Consider the following 22,469-nt stretch of genomic DNA (forward strand, 5'->3'; position numbering starts at 1 on the left):
CAATGAACAAGATTCCTCCAATCCCCGGAATGGAGAACAAAAGGGTAAAAGAGAAGTCAAAAGAAGTTGGAGTTGGAAGAAGAACTGATACACGTATTAGTGTGTGGAGGTGCTGATGATGGAAGTCAATGTTGGGAGACAAATGTAAGTTAATGTTGGATGACCAGAATGAAAACCTAGAAACATTTTACCAATCCATCAAAGCTTCTTGTTATAGTTATTACAAATCTCAGTGGGTTTGACCTAAATTAGGTAGGATTTCCTTTCTTTTTTCTTAGGAAAAGAAGGAAACAAGCTGAATCTTTCTACTACAAGTCAAAACACCCCAAAACAGAATATTAATAGATAGTATGAGTGTCCAAACATACATTTGGATAAGAGTTGTTTTTCCTTATTTCGATAGTAATTCCACTAGAGAATTAAATCTATGAAATCTAGTTTAATCCAACACTTCATATGTCTACAATGAGTATGGTAAGTTCAGACCTATTAGATTAAGAAATCTGTTACCTCAAATGGTTTCAAAGAAGATCTAACATTGGATATGATGAGAATAGGCCCACCACTGGCATATTGAAAGCACAAGGAGGACAATTGGTACAACTGTAGGTTATTACCTTCAACACAACTTAAAGATCATATATACCCATAACCAAGTTTGTGAACACTGTCATGTTCTAATCTCAGATTCTCTGACACCTGAAGGACCTAATATACACACACAGGAAGACGCATTAAGATTACATACAGGAAGTTTACATCTTCTTACGTTCTTTTAGATGCGCTCACAATCTAAAACTCACCAAGAAACATGTAAACATATGCATGTCTGCTACCTGGAACCCATAGGAAGTGCAAGCTTCTTACTGCTCTCCTGTTTTCTTTGCAGCAAGAGGTTTCTGAGAGAGTTGACCCCATTTTGTCTCTTGGGTGCAACCGTAAGCATTCCTGCATCAGCTCCTCCTTTCTGCTTGTAAGAATCATCCAATTTCTTTGGTGATAGCTGAGTGATAGAGTTTGCCAAGTTTCCGTAACCATGGTTCATGTGGATGTTCCGTCCATATAGCAGACCTGACCTGGGACTCTCAGAAGCTGCGGCTGTCAGATTCCGCACTTCGGTGCATATGATTTCCTTTGTGTTAGGAGGTTTGAATTCTCCAGTTGTTGTATGATCGTCTGTTCTCATATGATCAAATAATCTGGGCTGACATTTAGATTTTGTAGTAGCAGGACTAGATATCAACTTCTCTGATAGAGATGCATCACTTGGTTTTTCTGAAGCAGCAACTATATCACAATCCTGCAAGATCATACAATTAATTTTGTTTAAGGTCTCAATACTAAGGTAATTTCATAGTCATTATATCGTATTCGTCCATCTGAAACAAGAAATTTGAATTAAAGACACAACTGCTTGAGAATCAGAAGTACACAGCTAAAGTTGCAACTTCAATTAAAGGATACCGAAATCAGTAGATGTCTTGAACAAGCATTTGGTCAGACCTGCTCACAATTCCTCCTGATACTTGTGGTGTGTTTAGCATTCATAAACCCATATTTACTGAAATAATAGTAGAACCAACAAGATCTACCAGGCATGTATCATCGATTAGCCTATAACCTCAGAACAATAGTTAGCTTCATATTTCTCATATATAGTGTGCCAATAGCTCCAGAGAAAATTTAATTTACATTTAACAATTATATCACTGAAGATAATAGGACTTACTGCCTGGATTTGCTTTTCGTCTTGGGTCATGATATACTTTGGAGTTTCCTTAGATGAAGCACTGTGCCAGAGAGAGTTAAAGATTTCAGATGATATTTATAAGATTTTCGGTAAAAGAAAAGCACACAAAAGAAATAATTCATACATTTCTAACTGAAGCTGTAGTTCTAGACATGCTTCCTCTAGTTCTTCACAGCAATTGCTTTTGTGCCCCAGTTCAACCTCAAGGGATGAGAGTTTTTGATAAGCCTCATTCAGTTCAGCCTTTGCAACTGTTAGCTGCACTCCAAGATCTTCATTAATTAACTTTTGGCTTAGAACCTGGTTTTCAATCTGCCCGTTGGATTCCTTAAGTGTTGCTAGCTCTATTTGTAAATTGGAAATGTCTTCTTCTGATTCATGGAGTTGAGCTATCAATGTCTTATTCTTAGTACTAGATGCTTGTAGCATTTCCTCCAAATCTTTCTTTCTGGACTCCATACACATGATCTCCGATTTTAGATGCTCATTTTCACATTTCAGATTGGATTCAATATCCTCCATGGTAAACAAGATACACAAACCATTTGATGCAGAGACTAAAGGTATTTTTCTTTCTTTATCAATACTGGGTTCTTCATGTCCATCTAACTTATCGTTATCTTTAGTTGTGTATATTACAGCCTTAAGTTCATTATCACTGTATGATTTATCTGCATCCAAGTATTTCCTAAACATCTCCTTCATGTCTGAAACTTCTTGAAGGGCGAAAGAGTGGTTTGCAATCCAGTCCACAATTGAAGTTACTTCAGCAGCAAACTGTTGAAGATCAACCTTCCCATTCAACAGATCATTACATACAGCAACAAATTTCTGTAGAACAGCAGTGAATTCAGAACTTTCCCATAGTAATGCATGAGCAACATGCCCATTTGCTGATGCAGATTTCTGGTGTAAATAAGTGCCTTCATCATCACCAGATAACATGTGCTGACCACTTTTACTTCTTATATTTCTCTGAATGATTCCCTCAACCAATTTGACAAGCTTACGAACTGGCTTCTCAAAGTTTGATCGGGTACTATGTTCGCTGTCCAGTATGCCTGCATTGATTGCTCCATCAATTGAATCTGATGAAGTGTGTTTCAGTAGCTGAAGTACTTTGTCGCTGCAATATAGGCTATCTGAACATCTTGCCTTTATAGAATAATCCCAGTCACTCAGAGCTACCCTAACATCTTCAAGAATGGCATTTAAACTTTTTTCTAAGATATGATGCTTTTGTACAATGATCGTCAGAATATCCTGAAGCCAGCTAGGGTATTTTTCAAATGACATGTTCGTGACTTGAACTTCATTATTTTCTTCAATGAAATCAGAGAAATCCTTGATTGTAACAAGCTCCTTATTTGTTGCTTCTAATAGACCAAGACCTGTCAAAGGTTCTTTATTGGTCACACATGCATTATTATCACCACACATACCGAGTGAACTTCCAAAATGTTTATCTGCAGAAACTACTGCTAGTTTCTCCATCTCAACAAAATCATCCATTAAACTAAAACCTGAAATTCCATAAATTTTACATGGTTGCACAGCTGGTTTTCCACTTTTGAAGTGCTTCAGTTCAGAGATTAAACTAGTAGTCCACGATTCAGCACAGCTAATGTTATCTTCATTGCTATCATTCTCTGATATTGATGAAAGTGGCAGGTCATATGACACTGGGCTGCTGCTTGCTGGCTCGAAGCAAGCTTGTCCTTTTGGTAATTCTTTAAGTTGTGTCTCTACCTTTGACAGTTTGGACTCTGTATGTGCAAGCATGATACTCAATGCCTGAAGTTCACTGTTTTTCTTAGTCAGTGATTCTTTGAGAATCTGGTTTTCATCTTCAATGGCATGTAATCTCTCAACACGAGAAGTAGCACCCTTGCTTGATCCATCATAACATTCTTCTAGCTTAATATCCTTTGTATTGAAGGCTTCACTTGTGGAATTTGACTTTTTCTTCCTCGTTTCAACAGAATAACTACTCAGTCTTTCAACCTCATTTCTTATTTTAGCTAAAGCAGCAGGCCCTGGTAGTCGCTTCCTGGCAATGACACGCAATTTTTGGCACTCTGATTCTAGCTTAGCAATCTTATTAATGCTCTCCAGGTGTTGCCTATGAGCAGCATCAGCAGATCTGCGATTGAGTTCGGTCTCTTTATTTTGAATCTCAAGCTCCTTTTGAAGCATGCACACCTCATACTTTAGAGAAGCATTGAGTTTCTCTGCGGAATCAAGACTGGCCATTGCTTCCATGAATTTTGCTTCTGAATTGGATTTGGACACACTCAATTCCTTCACCAACTGTTCTTTGGCCTCTAGAACTCTATTCAGGTTGCTATTTTGAATTAGTAATTCAGTGAGCCTCTTATTTGTCTCAATCATCCCCTGTTCCAAAGTTCGCATGTTCTCCTGTTCTCTTGATATCTTCAAAGAAGCATTGTTAATAATGAGCTGCTGGTCTTTCTTAATAACTCGTAGCTGTTGCATGCATTCTTTTAATGCAATATCTGTGTTAACTAATCTTTCTTCAGCAGTTCTTTTCTGAAGTAAAGCATCGTCTAGTTTTTGTTTTAAAGAAAGGGCTTCAGCTTCTGCTTTTTCCCATCCTAACAAGTTCAACATGATTGAATTTTAAGATAAAACAGACTCTCAGGAGAGCCATCATGTTTATGTGAATCTAATGCAAGATACAAAACTTCAGAAAAAAAAAAAATTAACCTGACATTGCTTCTTTGGCCACTTTTCCTTGCTTTGTCAAAAGATCATCCTTAACACTGGACTCAGTAAGAACAGATGACAGTTGTTCGTTCAAGTCTTCTAAGGATCTCTCTAACTCAAGGATCTTCTCTTTCTGAATAAAATCATGAAAAGTTTAAGAATGACGCTAAGCATAAGAAGGAAATGTATATTTCTCTTTATAGGAAGCAGAAAAGAGTTTGACATAGGACACAGAAAATAGTTTGACATCCCTTAGGAAGTGATAGTCTATGTTAAGTCTTAAACATCCAATAGTGACGCAAATCATAGAACATTTGAATAGAAGCATTTCCCCCACTTGATCTGACTATTTATTTCATCCTTCTTTATAATCAATCAGAACAAATGATCTATTATTTAACAATGCAGAAGAAAGCCTGGTAAAGAGGATTTATAGAAGATTGGTTGCCACCAATTTTTTATTAGATGTCGATAGCAAAATCCTCGTTTCATGAAGCAGGGAAAAGTATAAAAGGATCTAGAGATCAGTTCTCAGAAACTAATTCATTTTTAAGAAATCCAATTTGTAAAGGTTGCTGATTATGAGACATTTGTTATATTAGAAGAGGAAAGAAGAACAAAAAAGCATTGATCAATCAAGCTGAAGATCTTGTTATTGCTTACCTTGATCATGTTCTTCTCTGAACACTTTCTCTTCCAAAGCCTTGTTTTGTTCTCCATGATCCTGACAAATTTCTACAAAGTGCACAGCCACTAATAAGGAATCCTATTCGGCTATTCAGAATTTATATGTCACAGAACTTCTCAAATAGATGCATCACTAATATCCTTTAAATCATGACAAGTATGATGGTAGGGTGGAAAATAATTAATAGAACAGTGCTGGAAAAAGTGCAAAAGGAGGTGGCAATTGAAAAAGAAGAACAGATTTTGCACAATTTCAGTAAAGATTGCATATATTTGAAATTTGTATGTCAATCGACATTCTTGGGAATGTGATCCTTTATCAAGGTCCTTATTGCATGACTTAAAAGTATCCCTCATCATGAGCTTCTGATATACAGAAGCTCATTTTGAATGTTCTCCATGAATCTTGAATAAATTAAGTAGGAAAAATTCTTCAATTAAAAAATTTGGTTACGAGGATTCCGTTGAACAAAATTGTTGATTTCCATGTCCATTCTGGGATTCATTAATTGTGTAAAATATCTTCATATTGGATCATTCTAGTTTTCCCATCTGGAGTTTTGTATATCTGTTCTTGTGTATCATATATATACATATATTTATATACTTGTACACATTATATGTGGTCCTTTATGATAAATTTTAACTGCTACATAATAAAGTATCTCCATATTCCATCTCAGCTATTATAACAACCTGTAGAGCTAAATAAAGTTAGACTGGAATATCTCAATAAAATATTAGTGAGTATGGCATCTCATTTATATCAAAGTTCAACTTTCCTTGAGGGAAAAGAAATTTGCCTTCATCTTGTTGCAAGTAAATGTTGTACTTTCTTTTCATTGCATTTCATTACCAGTTGAAAATAATCTTTTGCAACTATAGATACACAAGAATATTTATATGGATTTATTACATGTTTCTCGAAGTAGAAGCATTCACATTTTCCACACACAATCTCATCATCCCCTGTTCAACCAAATTCCCCAACTTTATGTCCATCAATTTTTGAATAAAAACCCATACTAGAAATTGGTTTCCTGAGTACCATGACCACTTAATCAACCTAAGCTCCAAACTGATTTCAGCAAGACCAGCTCAGAAAAGCTATGCTTCACAGAAATATGAGCATTATACTCTTGATGTTACAAAATCAGCCAATTTTTCATATAGAAGACAGTCATCCCCTTCAAACTCCAATGCAAACCCTTCTGGAGTTTAGCTAATGTTCAAGTTTTAACCCACCAGTGCAAGATCTTAGTCAATACCAAATTTACAAGAAAGTTGATAGAAAGGAAGAAAGAAACAGGTCAAAATCCAAGTGGCTAATGTGCAAAACTATCCAAAATTTCAGCAAGTGTCATGCTCATATTAGGACGAAAGGAAAACAATAAATCAAAAGGAGTCTTAGGGAATGCATCATGCATGTGGTAAAACTGTGTCTGCAACTCTAATGAGGCTAGAGGTAGAGGAAGATGTGGAGTAGTTAAGTTGGACTGACCTCACTTCAACCCAGGAGCTCCATTCTCAGCATCAGAGCATAGAAGCAAGGGCAACAACAACATGCACAGTGGGGGGGAGGGGAGAGAGAGAGAGAGAACCAAAGCTACTTTTTTTTTATCTCCCAGAGTGTGCCTTTTTCCTTGTGTTTTTGTCTCATCAAGGAGTAGACATGAATAGGTTGGTAGGACAAAGGTAGGGAGTAAGAGGAGTCACAATAGAAACAAGTAGGGTCACTAAAGCTTTACATTAGAGGCTTATATAGTTATTATCAACAAGGGATGTGTCTATGTTTAACATCTCTGTTGCAACCTTTATGACATATCTCAAGCTCCTTCTTCACAGAAGCAAGGACAATAAGGGTTCACTTGATCTCCACTCAAACTAAGACTCCTCAACACTTCAGTCAGTCTCAGGGAGGGCTCAAATAAACCTCCCAGAGCTTCATGCATCTTCTTCTGAACAGTTGTAGCAAGCAGCTACCACTTATCAGGTTACCACTGTTCTTATCCAATGAAAAGGAAAACTAAGCTATCATATTTTAGGATGAAAGAATTAATTTGGGGACCAAGAATTTTTGGATAGAAGCATTGTCCTAAGTTGTAAATCATTGGAAGAGAGAGAGCACTTAGCTGTCAGTATGTGTTGACCATTGTTAACTCTGGCTCTCACAGTAAAGTGTGAAGAACCCATGAAAACTTCCTGACAGATAATGGAACAGAAACATTGGATTCCAGGGCAACATTGGCTCCCACCAAACTCTGGTGGTACCTTTCTAGCTTCTACTCTTACTGTTTCACAATAATGCTATCCAGCTTGTAGAACCTATGCAGTGCATGTTGTTATCTGCACATGTTAAATTCTCTAGCTTTAATATACATCTTTTATATATACATATATATACATATGTATATTTATATATATATATATGTATATATACACACACATACATTTACCAAAAACAAGTTATATACTTTTAACTGTAGCCAAAAAGTTCTTGAAATTTGTTCTTTCTTAATGTGCAAAGCACTCCAAGCAGCTATTTCCCCAATGCCTTTCAGTGGTTTACTTCAGGAGTCCAGAGCATGTCACAAGAACAAAGCCTACCATAAACATGTAGAAGTGCAATCCTTATTCTGGTAACAACAATGACTTCCAGAACATTGATAAAAGACAAACTCGAGTGGTCATCCTTTTTCAGTTCTTGCAACTTTTTCAGCACAACTTCAAATCCTTTTTCACTCATCATGGCATCATCACCTGTTTCAGAAAGATGGCAAATTTGAAGCATGATCAGGAAAAGTGGTGCTGAAAATGGATATTGTTATAAGATGTGCTAATTCAGCAGTAGAAATGTACAAAGATGATAATGCATTACTTCTTCCATAAATTGAGCAGATCTAACATTCTCTCATCACTCGATCAATTCAAGATTTGCACGCAGATCCAACACCATCCACTAGTATTTGTAGGTATGGAAGTTTTAGGAGATTATTGTAAGAGATAAGTGGAATACTAACTATCAAGCAACCAAACTGTGAGCTTGGATCAATGCTATGAAGTGAGATGTAGTGCAGAGTACAATGTACACCAGCTTGTCCAATCCACCTTCAGCATTGTCATTGACTTCCATGTTCACCCCAACTACAAACTAAAGACTTGAAAGCAAAACACAAGCAAGTGAAGGAGAGAAGCGTGACAGGTATGTCTCAAAGAGAAACATTCCTTCTGCAGCTGAAGATTGTGTGTCAAATACAAGCTCTACTGGAGAACGGTGGACAAGATTCTTAGTGTGTGAATTGATGGCAGCAGCATTACTAGGAGAAGAATTAGTCTTTCCTTAAGAAACAGTTACACCAAGGAGTATGAATGCTTTTGGACATGATGACACTAAAGAAATGGAAGTCTAAGCAAGTGTTGCATTCGATATCTAATCAAGATGATTCTGCTCTCACAGAATATGCAAGAAGTAGCTAAACAAGTTGGACAAACATCTCATTACTAACATGCAGTGGAGGATCCCTAAAGAACTTTTAGTCTAAAAAGATCTATTCTTCTATTGATTCTTTGTTCTCACATTAGTAGCAGCTGATTTCACAATCCACAAGTAAGAAGATATTTCAATGCCAAAGAAATGTCAAAAATACATCCCGTAAATCTCATCAAAAGATGGCACAGTGCCAATGTATCTGGTTTCCTTGGCATCATGGCCTAATCAGTGCACTTTAGGAATCTTGAAATGGTTCCTTCAAATCAGAACTTGGAAAACTTACGCTCTGCAAGCTGGCCAGTATCATACAAATCAAAGAACAGTCATGAGATCAACATCAGTAATGCAAAACAGACAAAGAAATTACCCATGCAAGTGCTGAATGAAATTTTCCTCATCGGATAGCAATTGTTGTGACCTTCCTTCTATTCCCAATATGCATTCTTCCAAGTAGTCGATACCAATTGCAGATGATGCTTGCCCACCTGATCGTTTAGAATCATCAACAGCTATGAAAATTCTCATAGTTTCTTTCGAGAAATGCAATGAGATGAGAATTCGTCACAAACATGCAGCAGCCACCAAATGTGGTGCTTGGAGGAACTATGATAGTTTACCTGTGAGGTCCCTTGTGTAATCCGCTGCATATAACTGGGTCAACAAGTCACTTGTTAACATTTCCTATGAGAATAGAAGAAAAATGGTTTACATTAAAACTCCGCACCCAGGATTTTACAAGTTGATCTATCTGCATGCATAATTCTTCTATGATGTCTGTATTCAGAATTGATTCTTCTATAATACCATGCTGCAGGAGTAATGGTATGTAGGTAAAGAAAAAGATTACCTCACAGGATACAGGAACTTGGACTGATCCACGTTGAGATTCTACTGGATTCACTAATGGAGTCTCAAGATTAGTCACATTGATGAGACTGGGCTCGATTGTTGTGCACTGATTTGACAGATCAAATGAGCTCCGAACAGGTGAATCTTGGTTCAGGGGAAGCATTCCTGTTCGGTTGTTCATTGCTATGTTGCCATTCAGACCGAAACCTATACATGTCTGTGAAGTTCGGAAAGGCTGAAGTCCTCCAGACAAATACATGGAGTGGAGATTAAGACCATTCTTCATTGAAAGAATCTGCAACGAAAACAGAAACAAAAGACAATTTATCATAAGCATAAAATACAGAAAGAAGGAACTCGTTCAAGCTAACCTGATTTTAAGCTAGTAGAAAAAAAGGGTGTCTTTTATTATGGTAAGGAGTGAGTTTGAAATTTGTCATTGTATACCACAATTTACAAATAATGATTCCCATAATGTGGTCAGCCTTTTGAGTTATTTGATAACCAAAAAGAAGCTTAAGGTTCATTCCGAAGCTTTTTCACGTGGTCTGCAGATAAACTCCCTTCAGAGGCAAGGAAGAACAAATAATGGAACAAATAAGAAATTGGATGATCAGAGGGGCCACTCAAAACCAGAGTCCAAATCTTTAGATTCTGAAATAACTTATCTTCTGGATTTGAAATTGAATGGAGCTCTTAAATTCCATATGTTCTTTGTTTCTGTTGATTCCTTACTCCTAGAACTTTGGCTCTCCGAGGAAACTTGGTTTTATGATAATAACTTCATGAATTCGATGTTGACTAAGGGCAAACCTAAATTTACAACTGTTATTCTTGGATCCCAACCCAACTTAAAATCTTGAGGCACACTAGCTTGGCATCAAGTGATTATGTAAGTATCATCTTAAGGAGGCATGCCTATGTGGGAGAGCAAAGGAATATACCTGACAATTTATAAGTAAATTTCACATATTTCTCATTAATCTATATGTCTCGAGATGTGGAAAAGGATCTACAAGATTTGGGACTAATCCATCCTTGAAAATTTTTTATGGTGTTGGAGGGGCAAGTTTGTTTAGGACTCGGAGTCATCAGAATCTATGAACAAAGACAAAATATGTCCCAAGCAGAACAGTGAACGCGATACCAAAGTGCATATTTGAAGCTCAAAGACAAGATTATTTGTGTGCACTAACCAAACCACAGAACAACAAGACTCACTGCATGCAACCTCAATTTTTTTTTCCCTTACTTCAAAACTGTCTTATAAATGCTCATCTATCCGCAAGTTAAATTTCTCATTTCATGTGCTTGGATAAGAGTAAGAATTCTCAAAACCTAATTCGAATCATTCACTGTAAACTCATAAGAGTTAAGAGGTTTTCACTCAGAGCATCAAGGGAACAACAACAACAGTGTCCATGCTGCATCCATGATTTGCTAGTTGTAAGTTGCAGAACTATTATGTTTGTTGATTCTTATCTTAAATTTCAGATAATTTTTTCCAAGGATAAAGAGAAACTGTGAGCAGAAGCTAATGTCAAATAAATTTCACATGCACTTGTACAAGATATCACAACATAGGAGGAAAGAACTTACACATAGATTGGTAAAGATCATCTAACATTTACAGATAGAAGAACCTGACAGCATTTACTGACCTGCACTTGGAGCTGTAATTGTTTGAGATACTCAATAGCCTCATCAAGCATGGAAGCCTTATCTGTCTGCTCAAAAGCACAACATGTCCAAAGTAAAGAAGACAAGAAAAGAACACAATGAGCCAGAAAATTCAGTAAAGCCAATAAACTTTTGTTCGGTGGCACCTTATTTGAGTTGGGAATCAGATTTTGCAGTGCCCTCATCTTCTCATTGATTCTACTCCTCCTCCTCTGCTTCCAAAAGATCGCACCACAGAACCATAAATCTGACAGTGAGTGTCCAACAAAACCAATCGAACACATAGAAGATGATGAAAGGGTTAAAAAGAAGACCTTTTCAGACATGTTGTGAACCTCTGCAGCCCTGCTCCTCTTGGAGCCGGAGCTCCGTGCCGGAACCGGCTTTGTGTGCTCCTCCGGCACCTCCACACTCTCCTGCAAACCACCACTACAAGCCATCAATTGACCCACAGCCCAGTGAATCAAGTGAAACCAGCTCAGAACATGAATCAGGCAACCACCTCACTCTCACATTCAAAAGAGTCAAAATCATGATCCAGTGACTTGCTTCCACCACCACTACCACCACCACCACCACCAGAAATGGGGTAGCAAGAAGAAGTCAACATCTGCTCAGCCTTCCAAGACGAAGCTCCAACTGCACAACTAGAAGAAAAACAGGAGATTCTCCCTTGACCACCTTGGCAAGAAAAAGAGCTGCTGCTGTCAAAGCACACTGCCACGATCATCCGTCACTGATCACATCCGCCTGAAGAGAAAAGAAGTGCAGCATAAGTCTACCCTCTCCGTCGACTGATTCCTCTAAGCTTCAGCGGGTCAGTGCACTCATCACCCTAACACCACAGGTTTAAGGCTGCAGGCCTTTAGGTGTTGCTTGTATGGGTTTGCGTGCATGTATTCTCTGCATCTTCGGTCTAGAAGGGTGAAGGTACACAGTCATGTATTCTCTGCACCATGACTGTGTTCTCTCAAGAACTCGAGAGAGATAGACTGACGCGATGGGTCTTGTATGTTTCCAACAATCCACGGAACTGCTACTGATGTGAGAGATGGCATCATCACCATCACTTCTTCCCTGTCTCTCTATTTTGTCGAGGAGAGCGACGGAACAGACCAACCCATCGTGTCATTTAATGTCTCCTGCTTTAATTGTTTCTTGAGCTAAATCAGACAGAAGAAGCAATCAATGTTTGGATCCGACTGATAACTCTACCTTAATCTTCTTTTAGATTTATAGACTTGCTGCTAAAAATCACTATAAGAGTGCAAAGATTTCTTAGATTTATTTTCCTGTTGGCATATTAAATGTAATCTCTCATCAAACGTTGCCTTAGTTTTTCTTAGTAGTGCAAGTGTCTCCATTGTTCTTGCTCACCTACATCACCATCACTCCATCTTTGCTTTTCTCTTTCCCGACTCCTGGTTTACTGGATGCTTCTGAATCCTCTCGTCTGTTTCAAGGTGGTGACCTTTCTCACAGCGTATAGTTGCTCGTTCGGATGGAGCTGTAAAAGCATCCACGTTCCCTTCTTACACTCTGAATCATCATTCTACCTTTCCACAGGACAAAACCCTTATGATTTCCCACACTGTTCATCCCCAGTCGCAGAGACGATTGATGATTCTCAATATTGACTTCAAAAGTAAATTAGATGATTCTCAATATTGACAATATTACTCTCTCGTAAAAGGGAGATAAATTTGTTCATGTGCATCTCCTTTAGTATTTTCATCTACTTTTAAGATCTCTAAATCAAAGAGAAAATAACATTAATACATAGCTTTTAAAATTTTATTAAAAATCATCAAAATTGTATTCGAAAACCTAAGGTTCCAAGTCTTGAGGTAAAAGATAAACGTCTTGATTATGAACCATGGATACGGGTTTAGAAATGATCTAATAGATGTAGACATAAGCAGGTCGTTCCATCGCACTCGACTCAAAACCTAATCATTCTCATTTAATGCAAGTGAGCTTGATTCAACTTACTCTTACTCGACCTCCCCTTATTATATGTCTAAAGAAAACCTCAATTGAGAGTTTAGATATTAAACTCATATTTGGATCCACTATCCCTTTCCATATCTATCACTCTCTTTGTCCTAGGTTCTAATTTGGAAGTGGAGCAGTACAAGACTAACATTAACCTGCCATCCTCTAGTTCTATTATTGCTAACACATCTCAAGACAATAGGTTGAAGACTTTAGAGGTTTTGCACGATAATGAGAAAAGAAATTGTCTCTACTTGGCCCACTCTTTTTACCTTTACTCCAACCATTCTCTCCCCCGTCCTTAGAATGGCTTGGCAGCAAAAGGGGGTTTGGTTGACAATGGTTTATTACCACCCATCCCTAATACCATTGGACTCACTTTTCACAATGAGGACTCAAGCCTAAGCAAAGGTATTTTCTTGTACAATTTGAGAAACCTTCTCTCCTCTTCTTAGTATTCTCGATCCAATCTATTATCCTCCTTAAGTTCAAAATCCTTAGAGACAGGCAAGTCTTCACTCAAACCAATGGATAAGGAGTTTTGTCTCCTCCTCCAAAGCTCCCACTTAGAGTAAGGTATCCTCTTCATTTGAAGCCCTCGTAGAGAATATGTTTACGGCTTTACAACATATAGTAATAGAAAACAACACTAAAGAAGAGAGAGAAATACTTCATGAAAATTTTGATCGTAAATGGAATCTCCTGCTCTGCAATGACATACTCAAAGCATGAAAGAGACTTTCTCGAGAGAATCTTTTACCTCATCTCTTTACTATAAAACATAAACATAAGAAAAAATATATTATGTGATCAACCTTTTACTCGAACCTAGGGAGTAATAATAACCGTTGAACTATTATTAAGATATGTCTTTAAATTTTATCCTAGAACTATAGAGGTGCAATCAAAAGAGAAGTCAAAGAAATATTTTTGTTAGTCCAATTAAAACATGTAATATAAATCTATTTATTCTTTTGAAAACTCATATTTATGAGTAACATTTCTCTTTTTGCTTGCATGAGTACGAGGAGAGCTTGGTCTAGTACTTTTGTAAAAATTGATAGAGGGGGCATCCTAGTGGTATGGAAGACTTATAACATTCAAGCTATCCTCATTCATAAAAACAAGCAAACAATTAACTTAACAATAAAAAAGAAAGATATGACTTCTCTTAGCAATCTATGCAAGCATAAAGTCTTCGGTTTGTAACTTTCTCTCAAATTTATTTTAGCTTTAGAAATGTTATCAATTATGTGACTTTTGTATAGTGACATGAATACCATTTTATCTACTCAAGAAAAATTTGGAAGTCATCCTTTTTATATTTTCTCAATCGATTTTATAGTGTCAATGTTTTATTTTCAATTATAATCTTTTGGATGCTAGTCTTACTAATCCAAAGTTTACCTAATGAAACAATCATTTTAGCCCTTACCGCGTTTATGCTAGGCTTGATCGAGTACTGGTTAATTTTAATTAAGTTTTGACTTATGATAATATTTTGATTTTTCATCTTCCTAGAGCAGGCTTTAATCACTTCCCCTTATTAGCACAATTATCTTATATTTTTAAGTCATCTAGGAACTATGATAATATTAAATTTGAATTTTACTAGCTTTTTAATAAAGATTTCAACTCCTTTGTCTTAGGCTAAGATTCAATGTGAGAGTCTCAATAATAACCTCCTTTATAAGAACCTCCTTGACATATTTTCTAAAATCTTTCTTTGGATCAAATCTAATGGTCAGTTTGGAGAACGAAATTAAAACCATCATACTTGACCTCATTACTTTAGAAAAGGACACTTTTGGCATCCTCTCCAGCTTAGATTTCATCAACATCTAGTATCTTTCTAACAAGTTGATTGTCCTCAATAGACAATTCTATCTAAAATGATAGTCTAGATCCAAAGCCTAATATATTAGAGAGAGACAAAAATACTAAATAATTTCAATGACTATGCACCATCAGAAAACTAAAAAAATAAACTCACTATCATAGTATTCAAATTCCCTAAATAGTCAGGATACTACTTTCCTCCTCCTATTATTCTCTAACTAGTATTCAAACTTTTAGACTTCCATGACTAAAATCATTGCCCAACCCTCCCTACTCTTTCCAACATAGTTCATTGCACCCTTACCCAACCTTTTTTCCTATCAAAAATTAGGTTAGCTTTTTTTGTAAATAATTTCTAATCAAAGCCCGGATGGTCAGAATATAAAATTTTATAAAGGAAGACTTAAAAGATGGATCTACTATCATCCTTCACCCAATTTCACTTTCATTTCTCTATTCCAAATAGTTGAGGTAATACTCTTATAGTCTTCATTCATAAATCTTCAAATGCATCCTATATCTAGGACTTTAGACTATAATGCTTTATAATATCATTTATAAAATTCTTACTAATTTTTTTTTATTTATATTGATAGTTATCTTCACCAACTTATAGGTTAAAAAAATTGATCTTTATAAAACGACGTAGCATATAGGGTAATATCTTTAATGCTACTAAGTTAGTCCACTCTAAATTATTGTCCAAGTGTAAAATCTCACATATTCTTCTAAAATTAAACCTAGAAGGTATTTGATTCTATTTTTTGGGAGATCGTTAGGAATACTCTTCCTTTAAAGAACTTTCCTTCTAAATTCATTGATTAAAATATTATTTATATATTCTTCCCTACTTTTATCTTTTTAATCTATGACAAGAGATTCTAAAAGTGTAAGAATCAACTTGGAATTAGATAAGGGGACCCCTCTCTCCTTATCTCTTTATCATTATTCAATTGCTCTCTTTTCTTTAATCTCTAAAGTTATCCATAATAAGCAAATCTCTCTATTTAACTCTCTATTTAATATCTTAGGAACCAAAGTTTCTTATCTTATGTTTACTAATGATATGATTCCTTCCTTTAAAACCAACTCTAAATCATACTACTAAGTTCTCAAGATCTTGAAAACTTATGAAAGACTCACCTTTCTTAATGTTAATATTGTTAAAACAAATGCTTACTTCTCTCCTTATAAGCTCATGATCACATATGGGCATCAAAGAAGGTAGCTAATTTTACAAATACCTTGGGACATTCTTGTCCAATGATAGACTCCATAATAGATTCTGAAACTCTACAAGACGCTTAGAAAGATTCAAGCTGGCATAAGAGTCTTCTTTCTCAAGATTGAAAATTTGTCCTCGTAAACTCTATAATTAGTTCTCTTTTAACTTATATATTACTTAGTTTTTGGATTTCAAACAAGTTGAATACTAAAATTTTAAAATTTTCTCAAGATTTTTTTTAGAATGATAGGCATAGACATAACAAAATATACTTGATTAGTTGATTTAACATGACTTTTTCAAATGAGTTAAGGGATTTGAGAATTAGAAATTTTGTAATGATAAAAAATATCTCTCCTATGTTCAAATCTATCTTAAATATGATTATTAATATTAATAATGATTTTAGAAAACTCGTAGTAATGGTCAATCCACTAAGGTTTAGGAAGATCCAAAAAATGACCCTTATAAATAATAGTCCAAATTTATAGGGGTGAATGAAATAAGGAGATATTCTTTTGTGTCTGATATTATCTCAAATGACTAATGAAATTTTAGTGCTTGAATCTTTATTTCACCCCTCATGAAACATATTTAAGCGATACATCCTTCTTTTCACTCTCATGATGATTTATGAGTTTGGAATTATACCCTTTCGGATAGAATAATTATTATCGATGCTTATAAACACTTGAATAGATTCTACAGTAACAATGTTCCTAAAAAAGAAAGATAAAAAAGTGATATAGATACTTAAAGGTTGCTCCCAAGATAAAATTATTTTTTTGAAAGTTTTCCTCGATTCGATTTCCTACCATAAATTATATTTTTAATATTCTATACTATTAATAAAATTATATTTGTTATTTGCATCTAGATTCTTCCACTCATATTCTCTTTGAATACACTCTTGCCTAACCCTTTTGGGAATCTTTCCAGCATCTCATCAACTTTTAATTCTAATTCTTCCTAAGTTGGCTTCGAGGGGAATAGATCGAACAAGGTGCATCACTAGATAAACCATCACATGATGACAAGCTTCCTTCCTAACATGATGTGATTGTCATAGTTCGTCACATCCTTAGATCTTCTAACATTAAAAGGTAAGTACTACTAAGAACGTTATGATAAACTATCAAGATCTTTATCGATTAAATTAGTTGATACATTCAATAATCTTTAAGTTTTATTTTCAAAGCATCATTTTTTTTTCATAAATCAAGAATAAAATCATGAATTGAGTAAAAACTTTTATTTTGATATAACACATATATTCCTTTAAAAATGAATTAACACTCCTATTAACTATTAGTTATGGCTATGAATAACAATAAATATTGTAGTAGAAGAGTATTTAAATTTTTATTTTTTTTAATCTTCATTCTCTATCTCTTATTTTACCATTAACATTTTCCTAACTTTCTCAATATTCTCATCATAAAATATAAGTATCTTAATTTAATAATTAAAATATTATAATTTTGTTAGATTTTGAATAAAAAATATTTTTTAAAGAGATTATATTTTAGGTATTTAAAAAAAAATCAGGGGCTTTCCTAGAAAATCACCCTTTTAAATTATCAAAAATAATTTTTATTTCGAGTGATCTTCCAATTTTGTCACTACCTTTGATCATCGATCCTTCGCCAGTCTTTTTATTTTTTTTTTCTTTTTTTGAATTAAAAAAAGCAAGGAAAGTTAATACGAGTCTAAAAAAAAAATCTTCTTAATCCTTGCCCGGACCCACACGTGTTGGGCCCATGGGACCACGTCACCCTGGCTAATTTTTTCGAGCCGATTCGGCCATTCTCTGCATCGTCATAAACGTCGGGCTTCGTTTTCCCACGTGCTAGTCCGAAGGGCTTCGAGACCTTCCGATCGCAAGCTCACGTTAATCGACGGTCTAGATAAGGCTAGATAATTTCGATTAAAATCGCAATTGGAGCGGATCCCTTCCCGTTTCCTTGACGTCTCTTCTCGTTCTCTCCATCCCCAATCTAGTCTATCGCGTCTTCCCCTTTCATCGATTCAATTGCAACGATCGTGAAGGAGGAGGAGGAATAGATTAGAGAGAGATCGGAGATGGAGGAGGTGAGGCTGTGGCGGGACAAGCGGGAGAGGGAGATGTACGACAACTTCGCCGACCTCTACGCCATCGTCAAGACCACGGACAAGCTGGAGAAGGCGTACGTCCGCGACCTCGTCTCCTCCGCTGAGTACGAGGCGGAGTGCCTCAAACTAATCGCCCAGTTTCGGACCCTCCATTCCGCCCTCCACGGCGCCGTCCCCTCCCTCGATCGCTTCGCCGAGGTCTACCGCCTCGACGCCCCTGCTGCCCTCAACCGCCTCCTTGTTTCCGGCGTCCCCGCAACCGTCGAGCACCGCGCCGCTACTTCCTCTTCCTCGTCCGCCTCTGCCGCCGCCGTTGCCGAATGCGTGCAGAACTTCATTACCGCCATGGACTCCGTCAAGCTCAACATGGTGGCCGTCGACCAGGTGCACCCCCTCCTCTCCGACCTATCCACGTCCCTAGTCAAGCTTGGGACCGGTCTCCTTCCCCCGGACTTTGAGGGCCGCGTCAAGGTTCGTGATTGGCTCTCTCGCCTCGCTAAGATGGGCGCCGCCGACGAGCTCACCGAGCAGCAGGCCCGCCAGTTCCACTTCGACCTCGAGTCCTCTTACAACGCCTTCATGGCCGCTCTCCCCAACGCCGACTCTTGATTCTCCCTCCGTATATCCTCTTCTCTTCAGGTTCATCATCATCATTGAGTGTTCTCACCATACATGCGATTCTTTCATGCAAAGCTATAATTTCTTGAATTTTGGGAACCTGCTTGAGCTTTTCTTGTCTGCAATATCAGAGTACTTTTGAAGCTTTGGCACACACGAAATGGTTCATAATCCAAAAGATCAGTATGTTCTTCTTTGTTTTTCCTTAGACTTCTCCCTTACCGTGCATTTCTTTAGGTGATTTTTCATGCTTTATGGATGCAGTTATGATTTGAAAGCCTCATCCCTTGTCCTATAAATTTACTATAATTGTAAAAGGGTATGAGAACTCTGGCTTATCGTGTACATACTTTCAGGTTATTTTAATAATGGAGTGGTTTCTACTTAAGAAAAACTAGTCTTTTTTGTTTATTTAACTTTTTTTTGTGTTGTATTTTCATAAAATTGCTTAATTGGAAATTAAAAAAAGAAAAAAATTTCAAGTGCTTGTCAACTAAAATTAAATAGTTATTTATTCATTTTCTGTTGAATAGGACTTGGTTTCCTCATGCAAAATTTATAATTTTTTCTGGACAACCTGTAGCCATCATGTAAGCAGATGTCATATGTAATAGCACTGGCTGACATCTACCGGTGAAAGATCTTAGCTAACTAAACAAGCTTAATTTTTTCACTACTTGTGTAATAGTCACAAAGTCGCTGCTTATCCTAGTTCAATCCATGGAGCTGCAAGAAGATTGATGTACACGAAGCCCTAGATAAAGAGCAGATCACTTGAATATTTTATGTGGTCAATTATTTTAAGAAGCTTGGTAGATAATCTTGAATTGTGATCTATTGGCGGACAATTTGTGTGATTAATAAATTTTGTTATTAACTTGTGTGAAACAGTCAACTTAAAGATATGGTTTAGAGAATGACATGTGCTTGAACTAAATGCAAAGATAAATGAGTTTCTTTGCTTTTCCTTCTATAAGCCTTCAACATTATGCTGCTTTTGCTTTACTCGAGACTGTTTTTGGATTCCAGGAAGATGCTTGAGCTTCCTATTTGAGTCTATGCATAGATCTAAGGGAAGATGCTTGTGATCTAAATACATTTTGAACAAGGTATATGCATGTGCTTAATCATATATTCGAACTAAGACGATAATACTTATTCATGGAGGTAACGCTATTGCTTTCGTGGAGATGAACCTTCATCGTAGGCTTAGAACAATCCGGAATATGATTTATGTTTATCCAGTCCCTTCTGGTCATGGATGTCCAATTTTTAACAGGACATGCAATGATTACCAGATTATAGTATCACATATTTTTCCTTCATTATTCGACTGTCAATTGCTGTGGATGTGTTTAGAGGACACAAAAAAGTTAATCAAGTTATAATTTATTACTATTTGAAGCATCTAGTAGTTGGAAATCATGTTGTGTATATCTTGAGCAGCCACTAAGGGCAATAGTAATACGGAAGTCTGACAGGTTGCAGCATTATCATGCAATTCTATGGGAAGTTTTTGGAGGCAGGTCTCCCTTGAGAATTACATGGAGGTGGAATACAGTAGTCATTGGACAACTAGTCTTTTTTAAATATAAAGAAGATTTAGATGACTATTCAACTTTTCCTTGTAGGAACTTAGAGGAGGATGCAAGCATACGTTTGATACTAAATCATAACTTCTCTTCCAATCCTTTGAGTTTATGGTATTTTTTAATTTGTTTTGCATGTTGATGAGGTGGACCAACACAAACAGATTTTGACTTGGGTATATACTGACGAGTAACCCTAGCAGTATTATTTTCTAATAGCAGCTTTTGTTTGAGACATGATTAACGAAGGACTGCAGTTGAGTTACATCCTTTCAAAATTTTGAGTTTCTTTTTCCTTTTCTTTTCTTTTGGTTCAAAGTGAGAAGTGTGCTATAACTTTTTAGTTACTCACAACGTGGAACATTCTGAGTCGCAATATGAGTGCTATCTTGCAGTTGTCATGCATAACTTAGCATGGTTCGTGCTATGTGGGTTAGGGTTTGTTGGTTCATTATTTTGGGTCATGGCATATTGAATTACTTAGGTAATTAACTAGTATATAGTTGGGTTGATAAGAATTTTGGGAGGACACAAAGCTATAACTTATTGACTTTTTGCGATTCGGTCCTTCTGCTGTTTTGGGTTTTTCTTGGAAGGGATGCTAGTATACACTTTATTCTTGAAGAATTTTGGAGTCAGAATCCTTATGGATATTTGTTTTGATTTTTTTCTCTAAAACTGAATGACATTATGAGGCTGGATTCTTAATTTTAAACTTGTGGATGATGTACCATAATTGACTCAGGATTATGAAGTATCACCATTCTGGAGGGTGGAGGAACCCCGATAACTGTCGGTAAAACAAGCTGCAATATGTTCATGTGTAACTGATCAAGTAAGGGTTGTGCAAACCATTCAGCATCATGATGGTCACCGTGACTGTCAGGTAGCTGATTAATAAAGAGGGACCTTCTCGAAAGTTTGATCAGATGAAAAAACAGGAACTTTTGTGTGGCTCCTTAAGTTTCGTAAAATCGAGTACAGGAACTTCCACACGAGATGAATTTGTATAAAGATCGATTCATGGCTACTTTGTAGAAAACGGCTTTTCCTTGGTAGCTTGGGCTTCTAGCAGAAAGATACTTGTCATCTCGCAGTCGAGATGTCCATCACTATGAAAATTTGTATTTTTTTTTTTTGTATTAGGCAATGCTTTGTGAATTTATGCAGTAGTTATAGCCAAAATACTTGATGGAGGTTCATTTGTTTGATTTGAAATTTTGGTAGTGTATGAGATGATAATATTGTTTCATGAATCTGTGTGACAAGCTATTCCTGCTGAAATCTCAAACAGATTAGAAGACTATCCACTATTTTAAATGCTTGGAAAAGATGAAAGAAAGAAAAAAAAAAAATCTTTGAAACATGGTTTGAGCCTCAGTACATTGTTTGCTGAACAGAACCATCATGGTACTTTGGTGGCCTCTAAGCAGTGCCTGTGTTCCTTTTGATTGTTCTGAGGAATGCCTGTCTGTTGCCTGCTGCTTGGAAGGATCTTACCATCATTCATCTACATCATGTGATGGTTCTCATGGAGGGCCAATTTGCAACTTATTGAGGATAATTTTACCTTTCAGTTTAGTGGATGGTTATCCATTCCATTGTGTATGTAGTATCATACTATTTCTTATTGTTCAGGCATTATAAATAAATATTTTAAAAAGTTATTCTTTTTAAAATATTGTTTCCTCATTTTACCCTTATATATACCTTTCACCTTTTTCTCTAAATTTGTTGTTACATTCAAACTGAAGTTTATGATGTTGAAATATATTGATGAATTTGGAAAACATCAACCATTTTATATACCTTCACGATAACTTGCACCATTTTGTGAATGAATCATAAAGCCACACCTTTTTATTTGTGTCATATTATCACATACAAAGGTATCAAATGAAATGAACT

General features: G+C 36.3%; 3 protein-coding genes across 5 annotated transcripts; 1 reads left to right on the plus strand and 2 right to left on the minus strand.

Moving 5' to 3' along the window:
* Positions 1–696: 696 nt before the first annotated feature.
* On the minus strand, positions 697–6,786 carry LOC104000344 (filament-like plant protein 7). The gene is made up of 6 exons (XM_009422362.3): positions 6,666–6,786; positions 5,141–5,212; positions 4,478–4,610; positions 1,875–4,365; positions 1,730–1,790; positions 697–1,300 (listed from the first exon to the last, which is right to left on the minus strand). Exons 2-6 carry the CDS (start codon positions 5,195–5,197, stop codon positions 833–835), a joined length of 3,210 nt encoding a protein of 1,069 aa, XP_009420637.2. The 5' UTR covers positions 5,198–5,212; positions 6,666–6,786; the 3' UTR covers positions 697–832.
* A 1,000-nt stretch (positions 6,787–7,786) lies between these two features.
* On the minus strand, positions 7,787–12,135 carry LOC135582519 (transcription factor SPATULA-like). 2 transcript variants are annotated; one of them, XM_065085473.1, is made up of 8 exons: positions 11,686–12,051; positions 11,498–11,599; positions 11,330–11,395; positions 11,165–11,230; positions 9,502–9,798; positions 9,272–9,335; positions 9,022–9,139; positions 7,787–7,924 (listed from the first exon to the last, which is right to left on the minus strand). In XM_065085473.1, exons 1-8 carry the CDS (start codon positions 11,911–11,913, stop codon positions 7,921–7,923), a joined length of 945 nt encoding a protein of 314 aa, XP_064941545.1. In that variant the 5' UTR covers positions 11,914–12,051; the 3' UTR covers positions 7,787–7,920. The 2 variants fall into 2 exon arrangements, with proteins under 2 accessions (XP_064941545.1, XP_064941543.1); XM_065085471.1 differs by lacking the exon at positions 7,787–7,924 and adding an exon at positions 8,743–8,947 and having other exon boundaries at positions 11,686–12,135.
* A 6,100-nt stretch (positions 12,136–18,235) lies between these two features.
* LOC135582524 (vacuolar protein sorting-associated protein 28 homolog 1-like) lies at positions 18,236–21,817 on the plus strand. Of its 2 annotated transcripts, none has more exons than XM_065086378.1 (2): positions 18,236–18,973; positions 21,307–21,817. In XM_065086378.1, the coding sequence occupies exon 1, from the start codon at positions 18,325–18,327 to the stop codon at positions 18,961–18,963; it is 639 nt and encodes a 212-aa protein (XP_064942450.1). In that variant the 5' UTR covers positions 18,236–18,324; the 3' UTR covers positions 18,964–18,973; positions 21,307–21,817. The 2 variants fall into 2 exon arrangements, with proteins under 2 accessions (XP_064942450.1, XP_064942449.1); XM_065086377.1 differs by having other exon boundaries at positions 18,240–18,993.
* The last annotated feature ends 652 nt before the right edge of the window (positions 21,818–22,469 follow it).

This window comes from Musa acuminata, chromosome BXJ1-10 (genome assembly GCF_036884655.1).
Source record: "Musa acuminata AAA Group cultivar baxijiao chromosome BXJ1-10, Cavendish_Baxijiao_AAA, whole genome shotgun sequence".
Taxonomy (NCBI): domain Eukaryota; kingdom Viridiplantae; phylum Streptophyta; class Magnoliopsida; order Zingiberales; family Musaceae; genus Musa; species Musa acuminata.